Source organism: Gastrolobium bilobum, unplaced genomic scaffold, assembly GCF_033153095.1.
Source record: "Gastrolobium bilobum isolate Gb01-03AN ecotype WA unplaced genomic scaffold, APGP_CSIRO_Gbil_v1 utg27207, whole genome shotgun sequence".
Classification (NCBI taxonomy): domain Eukaryota; kingdom Viridiplantae; phylum Streptophyta; class Magnoliopsida; order Fabales; family Fabaceae; genus Gastrolobium; species Gastrolobium bilobum.
Window position 1 is genome coordinate 46,082 of NW_026895489.1, and position 17,587 is coordinate 63,668.

General features: G+C 40.2%; 1 protein-coding gene across 1 annotated transcript in view; it reads left to right on the plus strand.

Moving 5' to 3' along the window:
• Positions 1-17,587, plus strand: part of LOC133313818 (DNA replication ATP-dependent helicase/nuclease JHS1) — a 61,744-nt gene that overhangs the window by 18,405 nt on the left and 25,752 nt on the right. Inside the window, exons 18-26 of the mRNA XM_061515220.1 lie at positions 7,800-7,934; positions 8,057-8,299; positions 9,788-9,862; positions 10,036-10,151; positions 10,233-10,305; positions 10,410-10,514; positions 10,629-10,796; positions 15,708-15,777; positions 15,862-16,013. Of these exons, the coding sequence (XP_061371204.1) occupies positions 7,800-7,934; positions 8,057-8,299; positions 9,788-9,862; positions 10,036-10,151; positions 10,233-10,305; positions 10,410-10,514; positions 10,629-10,796; positions 15,708-15,777; positions 15,862-16,013 (1,137 nt within the window). The remainder of the gene's footprint in view (positions 1-7,799; positions 7,935-8,056; positions 8,300-9,787; positions 9,863-10,035; positions 10,152-10,232; positions 10,306-10,409; positions 10,515-10,628; positions 10,797-15,707; positions 15,778-15,861; positions 16,014-17,587) is intronic.

The following is a 17,587-nucleotide window of genomic DNA, read 5'->3' on the forward strand; positions in this document are numbered from 1 at the left end:
GAACCATCGTGGAAAAACCCTTGATGAACCTCCGATAGTAACTTGCCAAACCTAAGAAGCTCCTCACCTCCGTAGCTGTCTTGGGTCTCTCCGAATCCAACACGGCCTCAATCTTGTTGGGATCAACTGCAACTGCATATGCTGAAATCACATGCCCCAGAAACTTGACTGATTTGAGCCAAAACTCACACTTGGAAGGTTTAACATAAAGCTTTTTCTCCTTCAGCACTTGCAGAACTATCCTCAGATGCTCCACATGCTCCTCCTCAGTCTTGGAGTAGATCAGAATATCATCAATGAAGACAATCACAAACTGATCCAGATACGGCTTGAAAATCCTGTTCATGTAATCCATGAACACTGCCGGCGCATTTGTGAGTCCAAACGGAATCACCAAATACTCAAAATGACCGTATCTCGAACGAAACGCGGTCTTCGGGACATCCTCCGGCTTCACCCGAATCTGATGGTATCCGGACCGGAGATCAATCTTGGAATACACACAAGCACCCCTGAGCTGATCCAACAGATCATCAATCCGAGGAAGAGGATACTTGTTCTTGATTGTCACCTTGTTCAACTGCCTGTAGTCGGTGCACAGTCGCATTGTCCCGTCCTTCTTCTTCACGAAGATGACCGGTGCTCCCCAAGGAGACACACTTGGTCTAATGAAATCTTTCGCCGAAAGATCCTCAATATGCTTCTTCAGCTCAGCCAACTCCGGTGGCGACATCCGATAAGGAGCTAAAGAAATCGGCCCCACACCGGGCAACAAGTCAATGAGAACTCTATCTCCCGCTGTGGCGGAAACTCAGGAATCTCCTCAGGAAACACCTCAAGGAACTCCCCCACCACAGGAATGCCAGTGATATCCTCCTGTGTCCCACTCACCAAACCACCCAACATGACATAACCCAATGCCCCTGCTCGCAGCGCTCTCCTGACCTGCAGCAGTGAAATGTATGGCGAGGAACTAGCTGTGGAATCACACGGAGACATCACCACGCGCTTTGCACAACAATCAATCAATGCACAGTTTCTAGACAACCAATCCATGCCCAGAATAATCTCAAGGTTGGCCATCGGCAACCCTATCAGATCTACCGAGAACTCACGGCCATCCCACTGAAACGCTACATCGCGATGTACAGTGGTAGAATCACAAATCTCTCCGGTGGCGGTAGTCACCCGCAACGGTGGAGAAAGCACAGCACTGGGCAACTCAAGCCCCAAAGCAATCGGGGTAGCAACAAACGAATGAGTAGCCCCGGAATCAAAGATAGCATCCACAAAAGAATCACCAATAGACACAGTACCTCTGACAAGGTTCGGAGCGCGGTCCGACTGCTGCCTATCTAGTGTATACACTCTCCCAACAGAATGTGGCACTGCAGGTGCCGAAGAAGATGCCATCGAAACCATCTGCAAAGGAACTTCCTGAACAGCTGCAGCTCTCGCCGTCGACGACGGACAATCTCTAGAGAAGTGGCCCTCCTTGCCACACTTGAAGCACAACAACTGCCCCGTAGCACAGCGTCCCACATGCTCCTTCCCACATCCCGAACATCTCGGAGTGGTAGGAAGCCTAGCAGAACTCCCCTGATGTGAAACAGCTCTCTTGAACTGACCAGGCGCCTGCCTAGTCGCTAACTGCTTTCCCTTCCCCTTATCAGCAAACCTCCTGTCCTTCCAAGAAGTAGGAGCAGGAGTGGAACCACCTTTTCCCTTGCTCTCCTCAACCTTGGCCCTCTTGGCCTTGCTTGCCACGCAAACATCCTCGATGTCCTTACACTGCTGAACCAGTGTACCAAAGTCCCTCGAAGCAGCACCAGCAAGATGCTCAGCAATCACCTCACTAAGTCCCCTGCGGAACTTAGCTGCCAGAAACAAAGGAGTAGGAGGAACCATCCGGAAGTGTGCAAACTTCACTAGCTCATTAAACTTAGCCAGATACTCATCAACAGACATCGAGCCCTGTACCAAACGATCAAACTCTCCCTGCTTCCTCTCCTGCGCATCATAGGGAAAGTATCGGCCCAGAAAGCACTCCTCAAAGAATGGCCACGTCATGACACGGCCCTGCCTCTCAAAAGCACGAGAGGTGTGCTTCCACCACTCATGGCATCGCCCTCCAGCATGTAAGTCGAGAACATCAACTTCTGTGGGTCTGTACACTGCATGACCCGAAAAATCTTGTCCAGCGACTCTAGCCATCTCGCAGCAGCAATAGGATCCAAAGACCCCTCAAACACAGGTGGCTTATGCTTCCTGAAAGCATTCAGCCGGCGATCGATCACATCACGTTCCTCAGCAATCCCCACAAGGGGCTCCCCCGTCTCAGCGGCATGAGTAGCACTGCCGATGTGACTATGGCTCTCCTCCTGAATACTAGGTGGAGGCGGTGGCGGTGGTGGTGGAGCATGGCCTACAGCAGGACCAACCCTCATCTCCTCCAACATGACTCTCATCATCGTCATGTTCGCCATCCTGTTCGCCTCGAGGACTTCCTCAGTGGTCCTCCGGTTCGCTTCACGAACCTCAGCTGCGGCTATCCGGTTCACCTCGCGAACAACTTCCATCATTGCCGCGTTGGCCACTCTAGCGGCCTCCTGATCGGCTAACCTAGCCGCCTGCATCTCAGCCAATGCAGTCAGGATGGGATCGGATTGATCCTCAGAAGTCTCTCATGTTCTCCCGGACCTTACTATGACTCTGCACAAGTTACACAAATTATGAGTTGATCAGGCCCACGCAATGTGATCACATATACATCATTATAACAAAATTCGACGGAGTAAACACCAAGACAGACACAACCAAACAACCTAGCAATTGCAATACATACAGGCTTTTCCCTCGAACCATTGCTCTGATACCATAAATGTAACACCCCGTATATATCCGGCAATGTTATCATAATATCGTATTAAGCTGCGCTTAATAAAAAAAAATGCGGAATTACTTTTTCTTTTGAATTATGATGCCATTAACATTACCAGCTTGCTTAATAATCAATTAATAAAACATCGCCTGTATGTAATTGCAAATAAACAGCTAACTGAAATATCTCATAACATAGATAATAAAAGTGTGGCTCTAGTCACGGAACTACAACAACGTAGACCGGACCATCTAATAGTTTATACAACTCCAAATCAAAAGCACTAACATAATGTGTCATGGACAATCCCATGCTCACTCAAATAAGGCAACATGCCCAACATCAGTCTCAACAACATCATATCATAAATAGCGGAAAACATAAACAACATCCAAATCCAGTCATGCTAACAAATAAGCAGAAACAACAAAATTAGCTAAGCTCCGGCCTCCTGCCGCTGAGGCATCAGTACCCATACTACCTGATCCTGAAATAAGCATTCCCCAAACGTGGGGTAAGATCTCTAATCTAGAAATCTCAGTAAGTCAGTGAGTCCTCAAGGATCTTCCACCCCAAGCTCACTTACATGTGCAATATAAGTTCAAAAGCAGTTTATCATTTCAAAAACAATGCAATGCAGCAGATAATCATGTCATGTGTGTCAATACTAATCTATTGGCCAGAGACAGTGCAGGTATACGTCTATCACCTACACACCGTGCAAGTACCACTTGCATTCACCCCGGTACACCATCTTGTATGGCGCTACATACTCAGGCTTCCCGTCAAGATGAAACAACACATGCATATTAAAAGCCATTACATGTAAAGTTCAATCAACATATCAAATATCCAAAAGCATGTACGCAGCATGCATAAACCATACCCCCATGGGACATGGTGGAACCACAACATGGCTAAACCGAGGACACGAAAGCTTACCTTGCAAGCTAACTCCAAAAGCCAAGAGTCCACAGCTCAAAGTCCAAACACAGCAGATTCACAATCTGTTATGGACCAACAATACATCAACAACATGCACCACAAGCATACAATATTAAGACAACGCCTTTTCATTACGTTTTCAAGTATTAAAGCTTCTAACAAAGCCACAAGCCCTTAATCCCATGATTCTGGCTTAGTCCATTAAATACAGAAGTTCAACTTCATCAATCTAGGGTCCACAAACCCCCAATAGCCTACTGTACACACAACACAGCTACTGTTCTACGAAATCCCAGAATATCCGGATATTCCTCGGGACCATATCCGGATATGCAATATCCGGATATCTCACTGGACATATCCGGATATGCAATATCCGGATATCCAGAATCCCATATCCGGATATCTAGTATCCAGATATCCCAAAACCCCATATCCGAATACACATATCCGGATATCATATCCAGATATCCCATATCCGGATATTCCACGGGCAGATATCCGGATATTTCACGACAGAATGCAGTTTCTGCATTTTCGTGAAGATATCCTTCCAAGGTTGGGTTTTTACCGATATTAAACACCTAAACATGCATTTCTAGGTGTGTTCAACATTACCCCACAACAAGCTATCATCTTTTGACCTTAACATGCATCAAGCTTTCATTTTTAAGCATTAAACTCAAGATCAAAGGTTGGTATACATACCAAAGGCTTAAAACAGAGAAGGAGATGCTCTTGGAGCTCAACACAGCCCCTCAAGTCTGACTCAAGAAAGATGCACGAAAATGGCTTCACAAGGGTTGGTTCTTCTCACCAAAGGTCACCACTTGGACCTCCAAAATGCCATAACTATGGCTTTCAGCAACCACACCACCCAAAACCAGCACTCTCACCCACACACAGAGGATGGAAACTCAGAATACACCCTCACACTTCCTCACCATGCATGTTCTTAAGTGTAAACAAGCTCAAAGAGGGAAGAAATCAAGTAAAGGTGACAACTTGAGTTCAAAAATGGTGAAAGGAGGCAATGGAACAGTAAACCACCCTCAGCCCACCAAGTGCCTCACGTAGGAATTCTGGTATGCCTAGGGTTATGTGCTAAAATGCATATATATAGCCACTTAGCCATAAAACACACAGTATTAACTTTAATTGCTACGCTTAGCATTTTAATCCCAAACTTTGGATTATGAAACTACATAATTTTCTAAGATTTATCATATTTTTCTTACAATTTTCTGAGCACTTTTCCGGTACGCGCTTTTCCAAGCCAGTACCGGTTTCCAGCACCAGTTCTCATTATCTGGACTTGAAACTCGTTTTACAAGTCCTACATATTATTCTAGTAATTATCATGCACTTACATTAGTTTTTCCGGGATACTTTTTCGGCACGCATTTATACCGACTAGCAGAACCGGTATCTGCACTTTTCTTCCGAAAAGCGACTTTCAGCATTATTACTCACTAACTATAATTATTAAAGCCTCATAATAATGATTAGAGTCAATTATGGAATCATTTCCTATTTTCTCGTAATTTATTAATTAAATACCTTAATTAACGGTGCGGGTTCTTACAAAGACCATCCTTTTCTCACCTATCAGCGTCGTCAGCCTGCGCCTCCAGCGGATTTGACCCTTACTGACTCACCGCCTGCTGCTGTCGACTCTTCCCCTCCGAATCCTCCATCAGAGATTACTCCCATTGCCCTTCGCAAAGGTATTCAATCCACTCGTAACCCTCATCCACTTTATAGTTTCTTGAGTTATGATAGACTTTCTTCACCACATTTTACTTTTGTTTCTAGTATCTCGTCTATTTCTATTCCTAAAACCACAGATGAAGCACTCTCTCATCCGGGTTGGCGTCAAGCAATGATTGATGAAATGCAAGCACTTCACTCCAATGGCACATGGGATCTTGTTCATGCTACTCCTTGAAAGTCAGTTGTCGGTTGTCGATGGGTATTCACTGTCAAAGTTTGTCCTGATGGCACTATTGATTGCCTCAAAGCTCGTTTGGTGGCCAAGGGATACACTCAGATATTTGGTCTTGACTATGGGGATACTTTTTCTCCTGTTGCCAAGATGGCATCTGTTCGCCTATTTCTTGCACTTGCTGCCATTCATCAATGGCCTCTTCTACAACTTGATATCAAAAATGCATTCTTACATGGTGACTTGCAAGAGGAAGTATATATGGAGCAACCACCAGTTTTTGTTGCTCAGGGGGAGAGTTCTGGCATGGTATGCAAGCTTCGTAAATCTTTATATGGCCTGAAGCAGTCTCCTCGGGCCTGGTTTAGTCGCTTCAGTTCCGCTGTTCAATCCTTCGGTTTAACCCGAAGTAAAGCGGATCATTCTGTCTTCTATCGACATAGCTCTTCTGGCCAGTGCATCTCTCTTGGTCTATGTTGATGACATCATTATTACTGGCAGCGATCAAGCTAGGATTGATCAGTTAAAGAAGTACTTATTCAATCAGTTTGAGACCAAAGATCTTGGCAGACTTCAATATTTATTTCTTAGGAATCGAAGTAGCACAGTCTAGGAAGGGCATTTCCATTTGTCAAAGGAAGTATGCACTGGATATATTAGATGAGACTGGTATGTTGGGATGTAAACCCATTGATACACCTATGGATCCTAATATTAAGTTATTACCTGGACAGGGGGAGCCATTGGCAGACCCTGGTCGTTACCGCCGACTAGTTGGAAAGTTGAACTATCTTAATGTGACAAGACCAGACATCTCTTTTTCAGTTAGTGTGGCAAGTCAATTCCTTGACTCTCCTTGTGACTCTCATTGGGATGCAGTTATCAAGATTCTTCGATATATCAAAAAGGCACCAGGAAGAGGTTTATTATACACTAATAAGGGAAATGCAGAAGTGTCTAGCTATTCAGATGCTGACTGGGCAGGTTCTCCTTCAGACAGACGATCCACCTCGGGGTATTGTGTTCTCCTCGGAGGAAATTTGATCTCTTGGAAGAGTAAGAAGCAAACTGTGGTTGCCAGATCAAGTGCAGAGGCAGAATATCGGGCCATGGGAAATGCGACCTGTGAGCTCATCTGGCTAAAGCAATTGCTTAAGGAATTACATCTCTGTGAACAACGGCCCATAAAACTCATTTGTGACAATCAAGCCGCATTGCACATATCCTCTAACCCAGTCTTTCATGAGAGGACTAAACATATAGAAATTGACTGTCACTTTGTTAGAGAGAAGATTCAGTCAGGCGAGATCGAGACATCATTTGTCAATTCCAGTGATCAACTTGCAGATGTTTTCACCAAGGCTCTTAGAAGTCCCCGAATAGATCATATATGTAACAAGCTGGGTGCTTATGATATATACGCACCAGCTTGAGGGGGAGTGTTAGAAATAATATTAGTTTTATTATTATTAGTTTATTATTCTTGAAGGTTATTTGGGCTTAGCCCATTAAGTCATTTAACCTCTTTAAATAGAGGACTCTTGTATAGTTTCATACACAATTAAAAAAATAGAATTTACCTTCATATTGATCTAGTTAGACATGTTTAAATGCATAGGGCCGTAGGGGACTAAGAAAAAATTTCCATAGTCGAATTTCTATATATAAATAAAAATGTACATTTTGGTAATTGCATTTGTACGTCTAAAGTTAAGAAACCTTACTTCAAATTGTACTATTTTAATAAATTCAACCATTAGCTAATTTCTATTGCTGCTTTGTTTCCCTTCCAGATCATGATTATTGAAAGTAATGTTTCTGTAATTTAGCGTCATCTAGCATAGACAGGCCATGATCACAAATATATTTGGCACTATGTTATATAATATGCACTGGAGTAATTGGGATACTAAAAACTGGAAACAATATATGGAGCTCGTCATATTAATTGCTTAATTTGAGTAAGGATCTACTCCAGATGATACATGTATTCATTTTTTTGTGGTGTCTTATAATAAAATGCTTTAGGCAGATGGTGGAAGCACAAAGAGCAGTGGATTGGGAGATATGTTTGATTCTCATACTAATCACCTGACATCTTCTCATTCTAAGTTTCTCTGCCATTGGGATCATCTGATTGACTTAGAAGCTAAAGAGACTGAGGTGCAATTTTTAAAATTTGTGTGTTTTAGGTTTTCTCCAGAGTTTATTCTTAATTAATTTGTCATGTTTTAAAAAAGCCTTCACCTCATTTTTTCTTTATTTCTCTCCCTGTACTGTATCAGCTTTTAAAGAAAGGGGTGTGGCGATCACATAGTTTAAAGGGTCTAAACAGTGGCGGCGTTTCTTCTGTTGTTCTTGATGCTTCACAAGGAATTCCTTATCAGAAATCTCTCAAAGATAATCGTTTCATTTATCGTTTTGTACAACAAGATACTTCTTGCCTCTCTGAAGTTTCTGATGGTGATCCTTCTAGTACTTCTTTGAAAAACAATTTAGATCTCACACTTCGAAGTGGAGACTATGTGGTATGAATAATTTTCCCTTATTTTTTTTGAAATAAGTGAATCTTGTTATGTGATGTCTGCATGCTTGACAAAATCAAAGTAGTTATTTTTGGAATGTGATGTGGAGCAGCCACACCTAAAAATGCTGTAGAAGCATAGCGGATCGTGGAGTAGTTGCTATGATTAACATTGCAGACTATGGAGTTCCTAAGTATGTTTAGGAAATGGAAAGAAAAACACTGGCTGTTCCAAAATATTTATGTAATAGATGGAGAACATAGAATCAGACCATAGACAAGTAAAACAGAATGAATTTGCCGTACAGAAATACAAAGAAAAGAGAACCACAGACAAGACATTTAAAGTTGTTGTTGGAACAAGGTAGATGTTAAGAGTAATGAATTAAGCACGGGTTTAGTGGGCTTGAGGGTAATTATTTCCTTTCGTTCTATCTTGTACTACGCCGTACTACTAGCCTAGTTTACTGTATATAAAATTATAAATACATGTCCCACATCCACATTCGGTACAATTTTCTCTTAATTCACATGTTATCACGAGCTCTGTAGTTTTTCTTTCCTGCTTTCCTTTTTCCCATTTCCCCCCTTTCTCACCCATAAAAAGGAATTAACAGCAGCATCGTTCGTGACTTCGATCAAAAACCAAGCTAAGGTAGCTGCTGCTGTGGTTTGAATTGCCTTGAACTTGGTTTTCCATGAAAGGAAAAAACTCATAGAAGCTGAATGCCACTTCATTTGGGAAAAGTACAGCAGGGACTTATATCCATTGGACATGTTAGGACTGGATAACATATTGTTGACATCCTCATGAAGGCACTAAATGGAAGTAGTGTTAACTATCTATGTATCAAGTTGGGCATGATTAACAGCTATGATCCTACTTGAGGAGAATTGTTAAGAGTAGTGTATTAAGCACTTGTTTAGTGTGCTTGAGGGTAATTATGTCCATCCATTACACTATGATGAAACCCAAACAATTCAACAGTTTATTTTACTCAAACAAATGGGATACAACCCTTTACAGACACCAATGCTCGATACCACTGTGATGACACTGGCTGAAACTAACCAATGACTGCCTATTCCAAGAACTGATCGTTACAGGGCTGTCTGCAGCACCTCTAAACCCAACCCCAAAATTCTCTCAGTACATGAATACCTCCCTGCATTCCCCCCTTTTCCTCTCATGTACACTTCACCACTGTCCCCAAGGCGTTATTCCAATAAATATTAGAAATTGGTATTACACTTAATACAATCATTTTTGTGTTACTTTGCTTGTTCCTTTCCGTCAAATGGAAACTTTTAATGCCTAAGCCCGTATGTCTGTCATGCAAACATTAATGGATAGAGATTATTGCTGCCTACCTTAAAATGGACACTAATAACTGCCTTTTCTGAAACGGTTGTGTTATGCATTTTATTTCAATCACTGCTTCATATTATTATCTTTTAATTAGTAACTTTTTTTTTTTAATATATATTTTAGATACTGAGCAATGAATCTAGCCATCAAACTATTGCAAAAGGGGTGATCTCAGATGTTTGTCAGACCCATGTATCTGTGAGTATAATAATGACTGTTCCCCTTCTGTTTGATGTTTACTGATTTGAACCTAAAGTTAGTATTTTACCTCCTATAACACAGCCAAAGACAAGGTTGCTTGATTTTTGGTTGGACAGTTTTGTCTTACTGAGTTCATACTTTCAAATAATTAATTTTTAAAATTCTTCTAGGTTTCCTTCTCTAAGCGCTTACGAATTCCTGGGAGGTCTTCCACTACACATGATCTCCTTCAACAGGTTTGGAGAATTGACAAGGATGAAGTTGTGACTTCATTTGCAATTATGAGGTGCTTCTTTGACTTATGCTTTATTCAAACATTAATTTGCAAGGTGTCTCCTGTGCTGGTATTAATAATTATTTTCTGAAGGTTTAATCTTGTCCAACTTTTTCTACAAAATGATCAAACTGCTCATCTGCGGAGGATGATTGTTGACCTTGAGGTGAATTACTTGCTACATTTCTGTATGCCTTCCCCTCTCCCAAAATTACCATCTTTACTAATCACTTGCTCCTTTTCTCTGTCCTAATGGCATGCTGGCTGTAGGCTCCTAGATTTGACAGTGGATCTATAGCTAGCCAGGATCCGGCAATATCCTATGTATGGTCAGAGAAGAGTTTGAATGATGATCAACGTAGAGCAATTCTCAAGGTTTGCAATGAAGCTTAAATTTCATGAATTCATTTCCTAAATTTATTCCGCAAGTTGGTTAAGTTTATCATTAAAATGATTTTTTTATGGCTCTTCTTTGTTACCAATTGTTAGATACTTACGGCAAAAGATTATGCGCTTATATTGGGGATGCCCGGAACAGGGAAGACATCCACCATGGTTCATGCTGTGAAAGCCTTGTTGATTAGAGGCACATCCATTTTGCTGACAGCCTATACAAACTCTGCTGTTGATAATTTACTCATCAAACTAAAAGCACAGGTATTAATGCTTGCAAATTATAACATCATCATATATCATATCCATTGATTAAATTGATTACTTGTTGCATGAAAAGCATGCACGCCATTTACTTGAATTGTCCTCTGTAAAATATTCTGCTCAGGGCTGAAGACGATATGATTGATTGATAAAATATGAAAACTGAGTACAATAAATAACACTAGAGGATGGAGATAAATAATAAATAACAACTATTCTGCAGTCATTTACTTCTATTCTAATTTTACTTGTATGCCATAATTCTTTTCTGTTAGAGATATAATATAAAATCATTCATGTGTCTTCATCTAATAACTTAAGCTTTTGTAAGAGTTGGTTCATGATATGATATCAGAGCTTTTATGATCAAGTGGTCTACAGATTGATCTTGGCCTTCATGATATGTTAAGTCAAGGAAAAACGAGAGACTTTGATGAAATCCTTGTGTCTCAACTACATAACGGGATAATTACCATAAGTACTTCATCCTGACTACCCTATTTACATAATTAGCAAGATACTATTTATATAAGCCTTTGGTCACACTAAAATCATTCATGTATCTTCAGTAATAACTCAAGCTTTTGTAATAGTTGATTCGTGATATGATGTTAGAGCCTTTATGATCAAGTAGTCTACAGTTTGATGCTTGCCTTCATGATATGTTGAGTCAGGAGAAAACAAGAGACATTAATGAAATCCTTGTGTCTCAAGTTCTCAACTACACAATGGGATCTGGATAATAAGTACATATACCACTAATATCCTAATTATTATAATTACTTGATTCTAACTACCCTATTTACACGATTAGCAAAAACTGTCATATGCTGGAAGTCGCTTGTGCCAATATGTTCATCACAATTGTTCCTAAATGTTTATGGGGAGAAGCTGTTTTGACAACATCTAATGTGATAAATAGTTTACCCTCCAATATTCTTAATTTCCTAGTACCTCTTAGTGTGCTTCTCGAGTTCTTTCCGAAAAGCAGATTGTTCACCTCCTTCCCACCCCTTGAATTTATAAGGATTTGGGTAAGGAAGGAAGAAGAGAGAATTGAAAGACTGAATAACAAGAAATTAATATTAATTTGATATGAAGGATATATATAATACTAATGGTAGACTTATATTCCTAATTAAATAAAGAAACAAATCATTAAGTATAAGGAAATATGGATATCAATCCTAAGATATATCTAAGATACTCTAAATGATTTTAAAGATATAGTTGAAAAAAGAGATGGTCTTATTGATAAAATTGTGTATTACATCTGTACAATTGCTCTCTATTTAAAGAGACTAAATAACCTAATGGGCTAAGCCCAAAGAAGATTCTAGAATAAAAATAAATAAACAAATACTATTATTTACAACACTCCCCCTCAAGCTGAGGAATAGATATTTATCATTCCCAGCTTGCTAGTAAGCTCTTGAAACCTTTCTGAGGGAAGTCCCTTTGTTAGAATATCAGCTAATTGACGTCCAGAAGGGATGTATGGAGTGGTGATCAACCCGCTATCAAGCTTCTCTTTGATAAAATGGCGGTCGACCTCAATGTGCTTAGTCCGATCATGTTGAACTGGATTATGAGCTATACAAATGGCGGACTTATTATCACAAAATAACTTCATAGGTCCTTCACATCTTATTTTAAGATCACCAAGTATAATTCTCAACCACAATAGTTCACAAACGCCTTGAGCCATAGCTCGAAATTCAGCCTCAGCACTCGATCTGGCAACCACGTCGTGCTTCTTACTCCTCCATGTCACTAGGTTACCACAAAGAAACATACAATAACCAGTTGTAGATCGACGATCAGTTACGGATCCAGCATAATCAGCATCAGTATAAACTTCTAAAGAGAGATTGCCATTACGCCGGAACAACAGTCCTTTACCAGGAGTGCCTTTAAGATATTGAAGAATTCTCTCCATTGCCTGCATGTGTTTTTCTTTTGGATTATACATGAACTGACTTACAACACTGACAACATAAGCAAGATCTGGTCTAGTATGAGCCAAATATATCAGTCTCCCAACTAACCGCTGATATTGCCCTTTATCAACTGGAGGACTCTCCTCTTCATAACCCATCTTGTGATTCTGCTCAATAGGAGTACTAGAGGGTTTACACCCAAGTTTTCCCGCTTCTTTAAGAAGATCAAAGACATATTTCCTCTGGCTGATAAAAATTCCTTCCTTTGAATGAGCTACCTCTATCCCTAGGAAATATTTCAATCTCCCAAGATCTTTAATTTCAAACTCAGAGGCTAGCCGTGCTTGTAGAAAATGTTTCTCAGCAATATCATCACCTGTTATAATAATATCATCAACATATACAAGGAGTACAGTTAGCTTCCCATTTTGGGAGTGCTTGAAGAATAGTGTGTGATCTCTTTGACTCTGTTTATATCCTAAGGTCAGCATAACCTTAGTAAATCTCCCAAACCAGGCACAAGGAGACTGTTTCAAACCATATAAAGCCTTTTTTAACCTGCAAACTTTATTTCCTCCATCCATAGAGCCAAAGCCAGGTGGGATTTCCATGTAGACTTCTTCTTCTAACTCACCATTAAGGAAAGCATTCTTCACATCAAATTGATTCATATCCCAGTTGTAATGGGCAGCAAGGGACAACAAAGCTCTCACAGTATTCATCTTTGCAACTGGGGCAAAAGTTTCTTCATAATCAATGCCATAGGTCTGAGTGTAACCCTTGGCAACTAACCGAGCCTTATATCTCTCAAGAGTACCATCAGAATTATATTTCAAGGTATAAACCCATCTGCACCCTACTGCTTTCTTTCTATCAGGTCTATCAACAACCTCCCATGTTTTATTTTTCTCCAAGGCATTCATCTCATCTTGCATGGCTCGAGTCTAATTCTCATCTTTTAATGCTTCATGTACTGATTTTGGGATTGAGATAGAATCTAGTGCTGAAATAAAGCTTTTGTGCTGCACGGAAAGGTTAGTAGAAGAGACAAAATGAGAGATAGGGTGTTGGGTACAAGATCTTTTCCCTTTTCTTAAGGCAATAGGTAAGTCATCAGAGGTACTGGGTAAGCTATCAGAAGCAACGAGAAAGTCATTAGATGCAACAATATTAGGTTCAGAAACAGGAGAAGTAATAATATTAGAATCAGAAACAAGAGGGTTGGGTATTCAACCTCCCTTCCTTCTTATGTTTTTAAACAATGTACATCCAACTTGTCGTTTGTGTAATTACTCCAGAGCGGCAAGAAACCAAAAGTATCTTTTATTTTTCAAGTAGAAGAGTTGTATCTTCATAACTTAAGCGTTGGCAAATGTCTATGCTAGGTGTAAGAGGAAGAACAAATAAATTCGGATCTTATGGTCACATTTGCGTTCCTTGTCATGTCTGAAGCAAGGAGACCTCTTGAATAATGTCTTATTCAAGAGACACATACTCAGCTACTGTACAATCCTTTCTGCCATGTTTACTACTTGGCCAAGTGTAGGAAAAATAGATATAAATTAATACCTAGCTAAGCATAATGGAACAAATACAACTGCAATTAAACTGACGAAGAGAAAGAGAATAGTATTATGATACGAATCTCACCCCAAAAGTTAGCTTAAGAGGTAGAAGAACCCAAAATCAATATAAACACCACATTAGTCACCCATATAACCAATGTGGGACTCCAAGTCCCATACCTTGGAGTAGGATTGTAACATTCCATCACGCTCCGCAGCCCTGGCTGGCTTTGCACTAGTCTTTTACTATCCTTGGGCGAACACTGCAATGCCAGCGTCACCACCCGCACCGCTCTATTGCAACTGGGAGACATAGTGGAAGGTTCTGATACCAATTGATAGGAACTGGATCAGAAATGAAATTAAGAAAAAGGAACAAGAATGTTTTGGCAAGAAGCTTCTGGATTTTCTGTATTAATGAAAGATTCAAGAAACAAGTACAGTGCTACAATAATAGAAACTTTCAGCTACTCAAAGGAAACAACAGAAATGACAATTGCAGAGAAAGGTAATTTCAGTACATTCGAGAGGTACTGACTCTCCCAATCCCAAGTCCAATATTTCCCAAGCTGCCTTTGCACACTTCACATTTCCCCTCTTGTACTCAGCCTAACCTCCTAAAATATTCTAAAGTTAGTTATGTCACCACATTGGTGGAGCATAATCCCCTACAACCCACCTTACATACATACACCTACATGAGTATATATATTCCTATCATATTGCTGGAAATGCAACTCATGAAGATAATTGGAATGATAATCAGCCTGAAGAGCTAGTTGGAGTGTTGCATGACCAAAGAAGAAGAAACTTTGATGGAATGATCATCTGCGTAAATTTCTTGGCAAACAATTATGCACAACAAGAACTAAAATTGTTCTCCAAGTTCATCAATAAATAACATTTGGAAGCTTCTAACCATGAGAAAACTAAGGAGACCCAAAAAGAAAAAAAAGAAATTGAAATTAAGGTTTGTGTGCATCACATCAAATAGAGAATTCATCACTGGCATGACTCATCAGTAATGCAGGAGAAATCTACGTCAGTATGATTCACAATCGGAGATGCATAAATCATTTTCAGTTTATCACTAGTTCATCACTGAATGACTAAACTTTTCTTCCTCGTACTCAAGCACTTGTTGGTTTGGCTGTCCTAACTTTACCTCTATCCTAATTTTTAAAGAATTGTTGGTATCGCTGTATCATATAAGTGTCATATCAAATTCCCCGCATCCCTGCATTGTTGCATAGACTAAATCGATTTGATCATTGTCTTGCATGGAATACTGAATTTTCTTTGTTGATGCGGGCCAGTTTACTATAATATATCATAGTACCTTATATTGTTAAATTTCTAGTTTTTACAATTCATGTTGCATATCATTGCAATATAAATGGATGCAGGGCATTGATTTTTTACGTATTGGAAGACATGAAGCAGTGAATGAGGAGGTCAGAGGACACTGCCTCTCAGGTTTGCCAATTTCTTGCTTGTACTCTCCCTTTTAATTTGTCATAATATTTGTATTAAATCTTTTGACAGAAGTTTCTTTCTCAGCAACAAATGTACGGAGCGTTGAAGATATCAAAAGAAGGTTAGAGCAAGTCAAAGTTGTTGCATTTACTTGTCTGGGCATTTCCAGTCCCTTGCTTGCCAACATGAGATTTGATGTATGCATTATGGATGAAGCTGGACAGACAACTCTACCAGTATGTTTCTTATCCTTTTAATATATTTTACAGGACATATGTTATACTCATTATGGACATATGTAGATACACTAATATGAAATTGGTATTCAAAGCTGAAAATCTTATGGCATCAACACCAATATTCAGTCTTTGCTACTGATATATAAACTGTGGAAAAACAGTCAATTTAGATCTCTGCATTCATATATTTTCAGGAATCAGAAAGCTACAATGTAAGGTCATTGGCCACACATTACTTTGGCCAACCAAATCCCATAGTGATTGGGTATTAAAACGAAATCACCCGATCTTGAGTGAACACAAAATAGGTCTAATCAGATGATGGAACCTAGAAAAAGACACTACTAAATTCATTAATAATGGAGGCATAGCCTCTTTTTACATACACTAATACAATATAAAATGCAGAAAATAAGCACCAAAAGATCTCACTCACTCTCAAGCCAAAATACCTAGTCCAAAGAGATCCCAAGAGATCCTTTCCCAAAACCCCACTCCAAATATTCTGAATACATGCCCCCTCACCTACCACACTGCCTACCTTTTATCCTATATTTTAGGAATATTCTAGAATAATTCTATAACAAACTAACTAATTCACTACTTTTAGGCCCATGACCCATCAATACTCCCCCTTTAAAATTCACCTTGTCCTCAAGGTGAGTGAAGAGTACAAGTCGTGTGAGAGAATTTCCACCTGGGACCCATTGTTTGAAGCACCTTGACCACATTGGCAGATTTAATTTCTCACCCCTTAACTTGGCAAGACCTTCCCCTTCCTTTTGTGCTAAGACCATTGTGTTAGCTTTAAAACTTGTATTGGCAACCCCAACGTCACAACCCTCCTTTTCACCTTTCTCCCTAGCTTGAGGCTCAGTCAATCCAACCATGCTGATTACAGGATGAGTGAAACAGGCAGCTGGTATGATTAAATGGTTCAGCACTTGATCTCTTCCAATGACTTGTTCAACCACTGAATTTCCTTGTGCGCTGGCATCATGTGCAAGCTTCATCTTGCCATTGGTATCACCAAAACAATATAAACGAGGCATCATATTTAGATTCCCATTTGCATCAATTACTTGCATGAGCTCATCCATAGGAACAAAACCACGCTGTGTTACAACATTAGTATTCTCCAATCCGAGACCTTGTGGGAATGGAGCCCTTCTAGTTGCTATCAGTGCAGCATCCCCCATACCGAGGACGCTCAACCAAAGAGTTTCATTGTTCTCCATGACTTTACTTTCGCAGAGCTGCCCTCTCCCTTTAAGCTCCAGGGTGCAGATTCCCACCAACATGGCATGGATGTGCTGGCTATGGGAGACCTGGTTTGTTGAAGAAGGTGCCTCACATTCAAAGTATAAATCTCTTCGACCTTTGTCAATAAGCTCCTCCGGCAGCAACCCTCTGAAGCGTGCTCCACTATTAGCGTTAGGGCTGCTATTTCTATCTCTCTTATTGGAATGCAACTACAGACCCTTTTGTTTGAAGGGTTTCAATCACACCAAGACCATTTGATGTGCTAATATTAGTTAGGACCCCATTTGCTGTGCTAATATTGTTTGGGC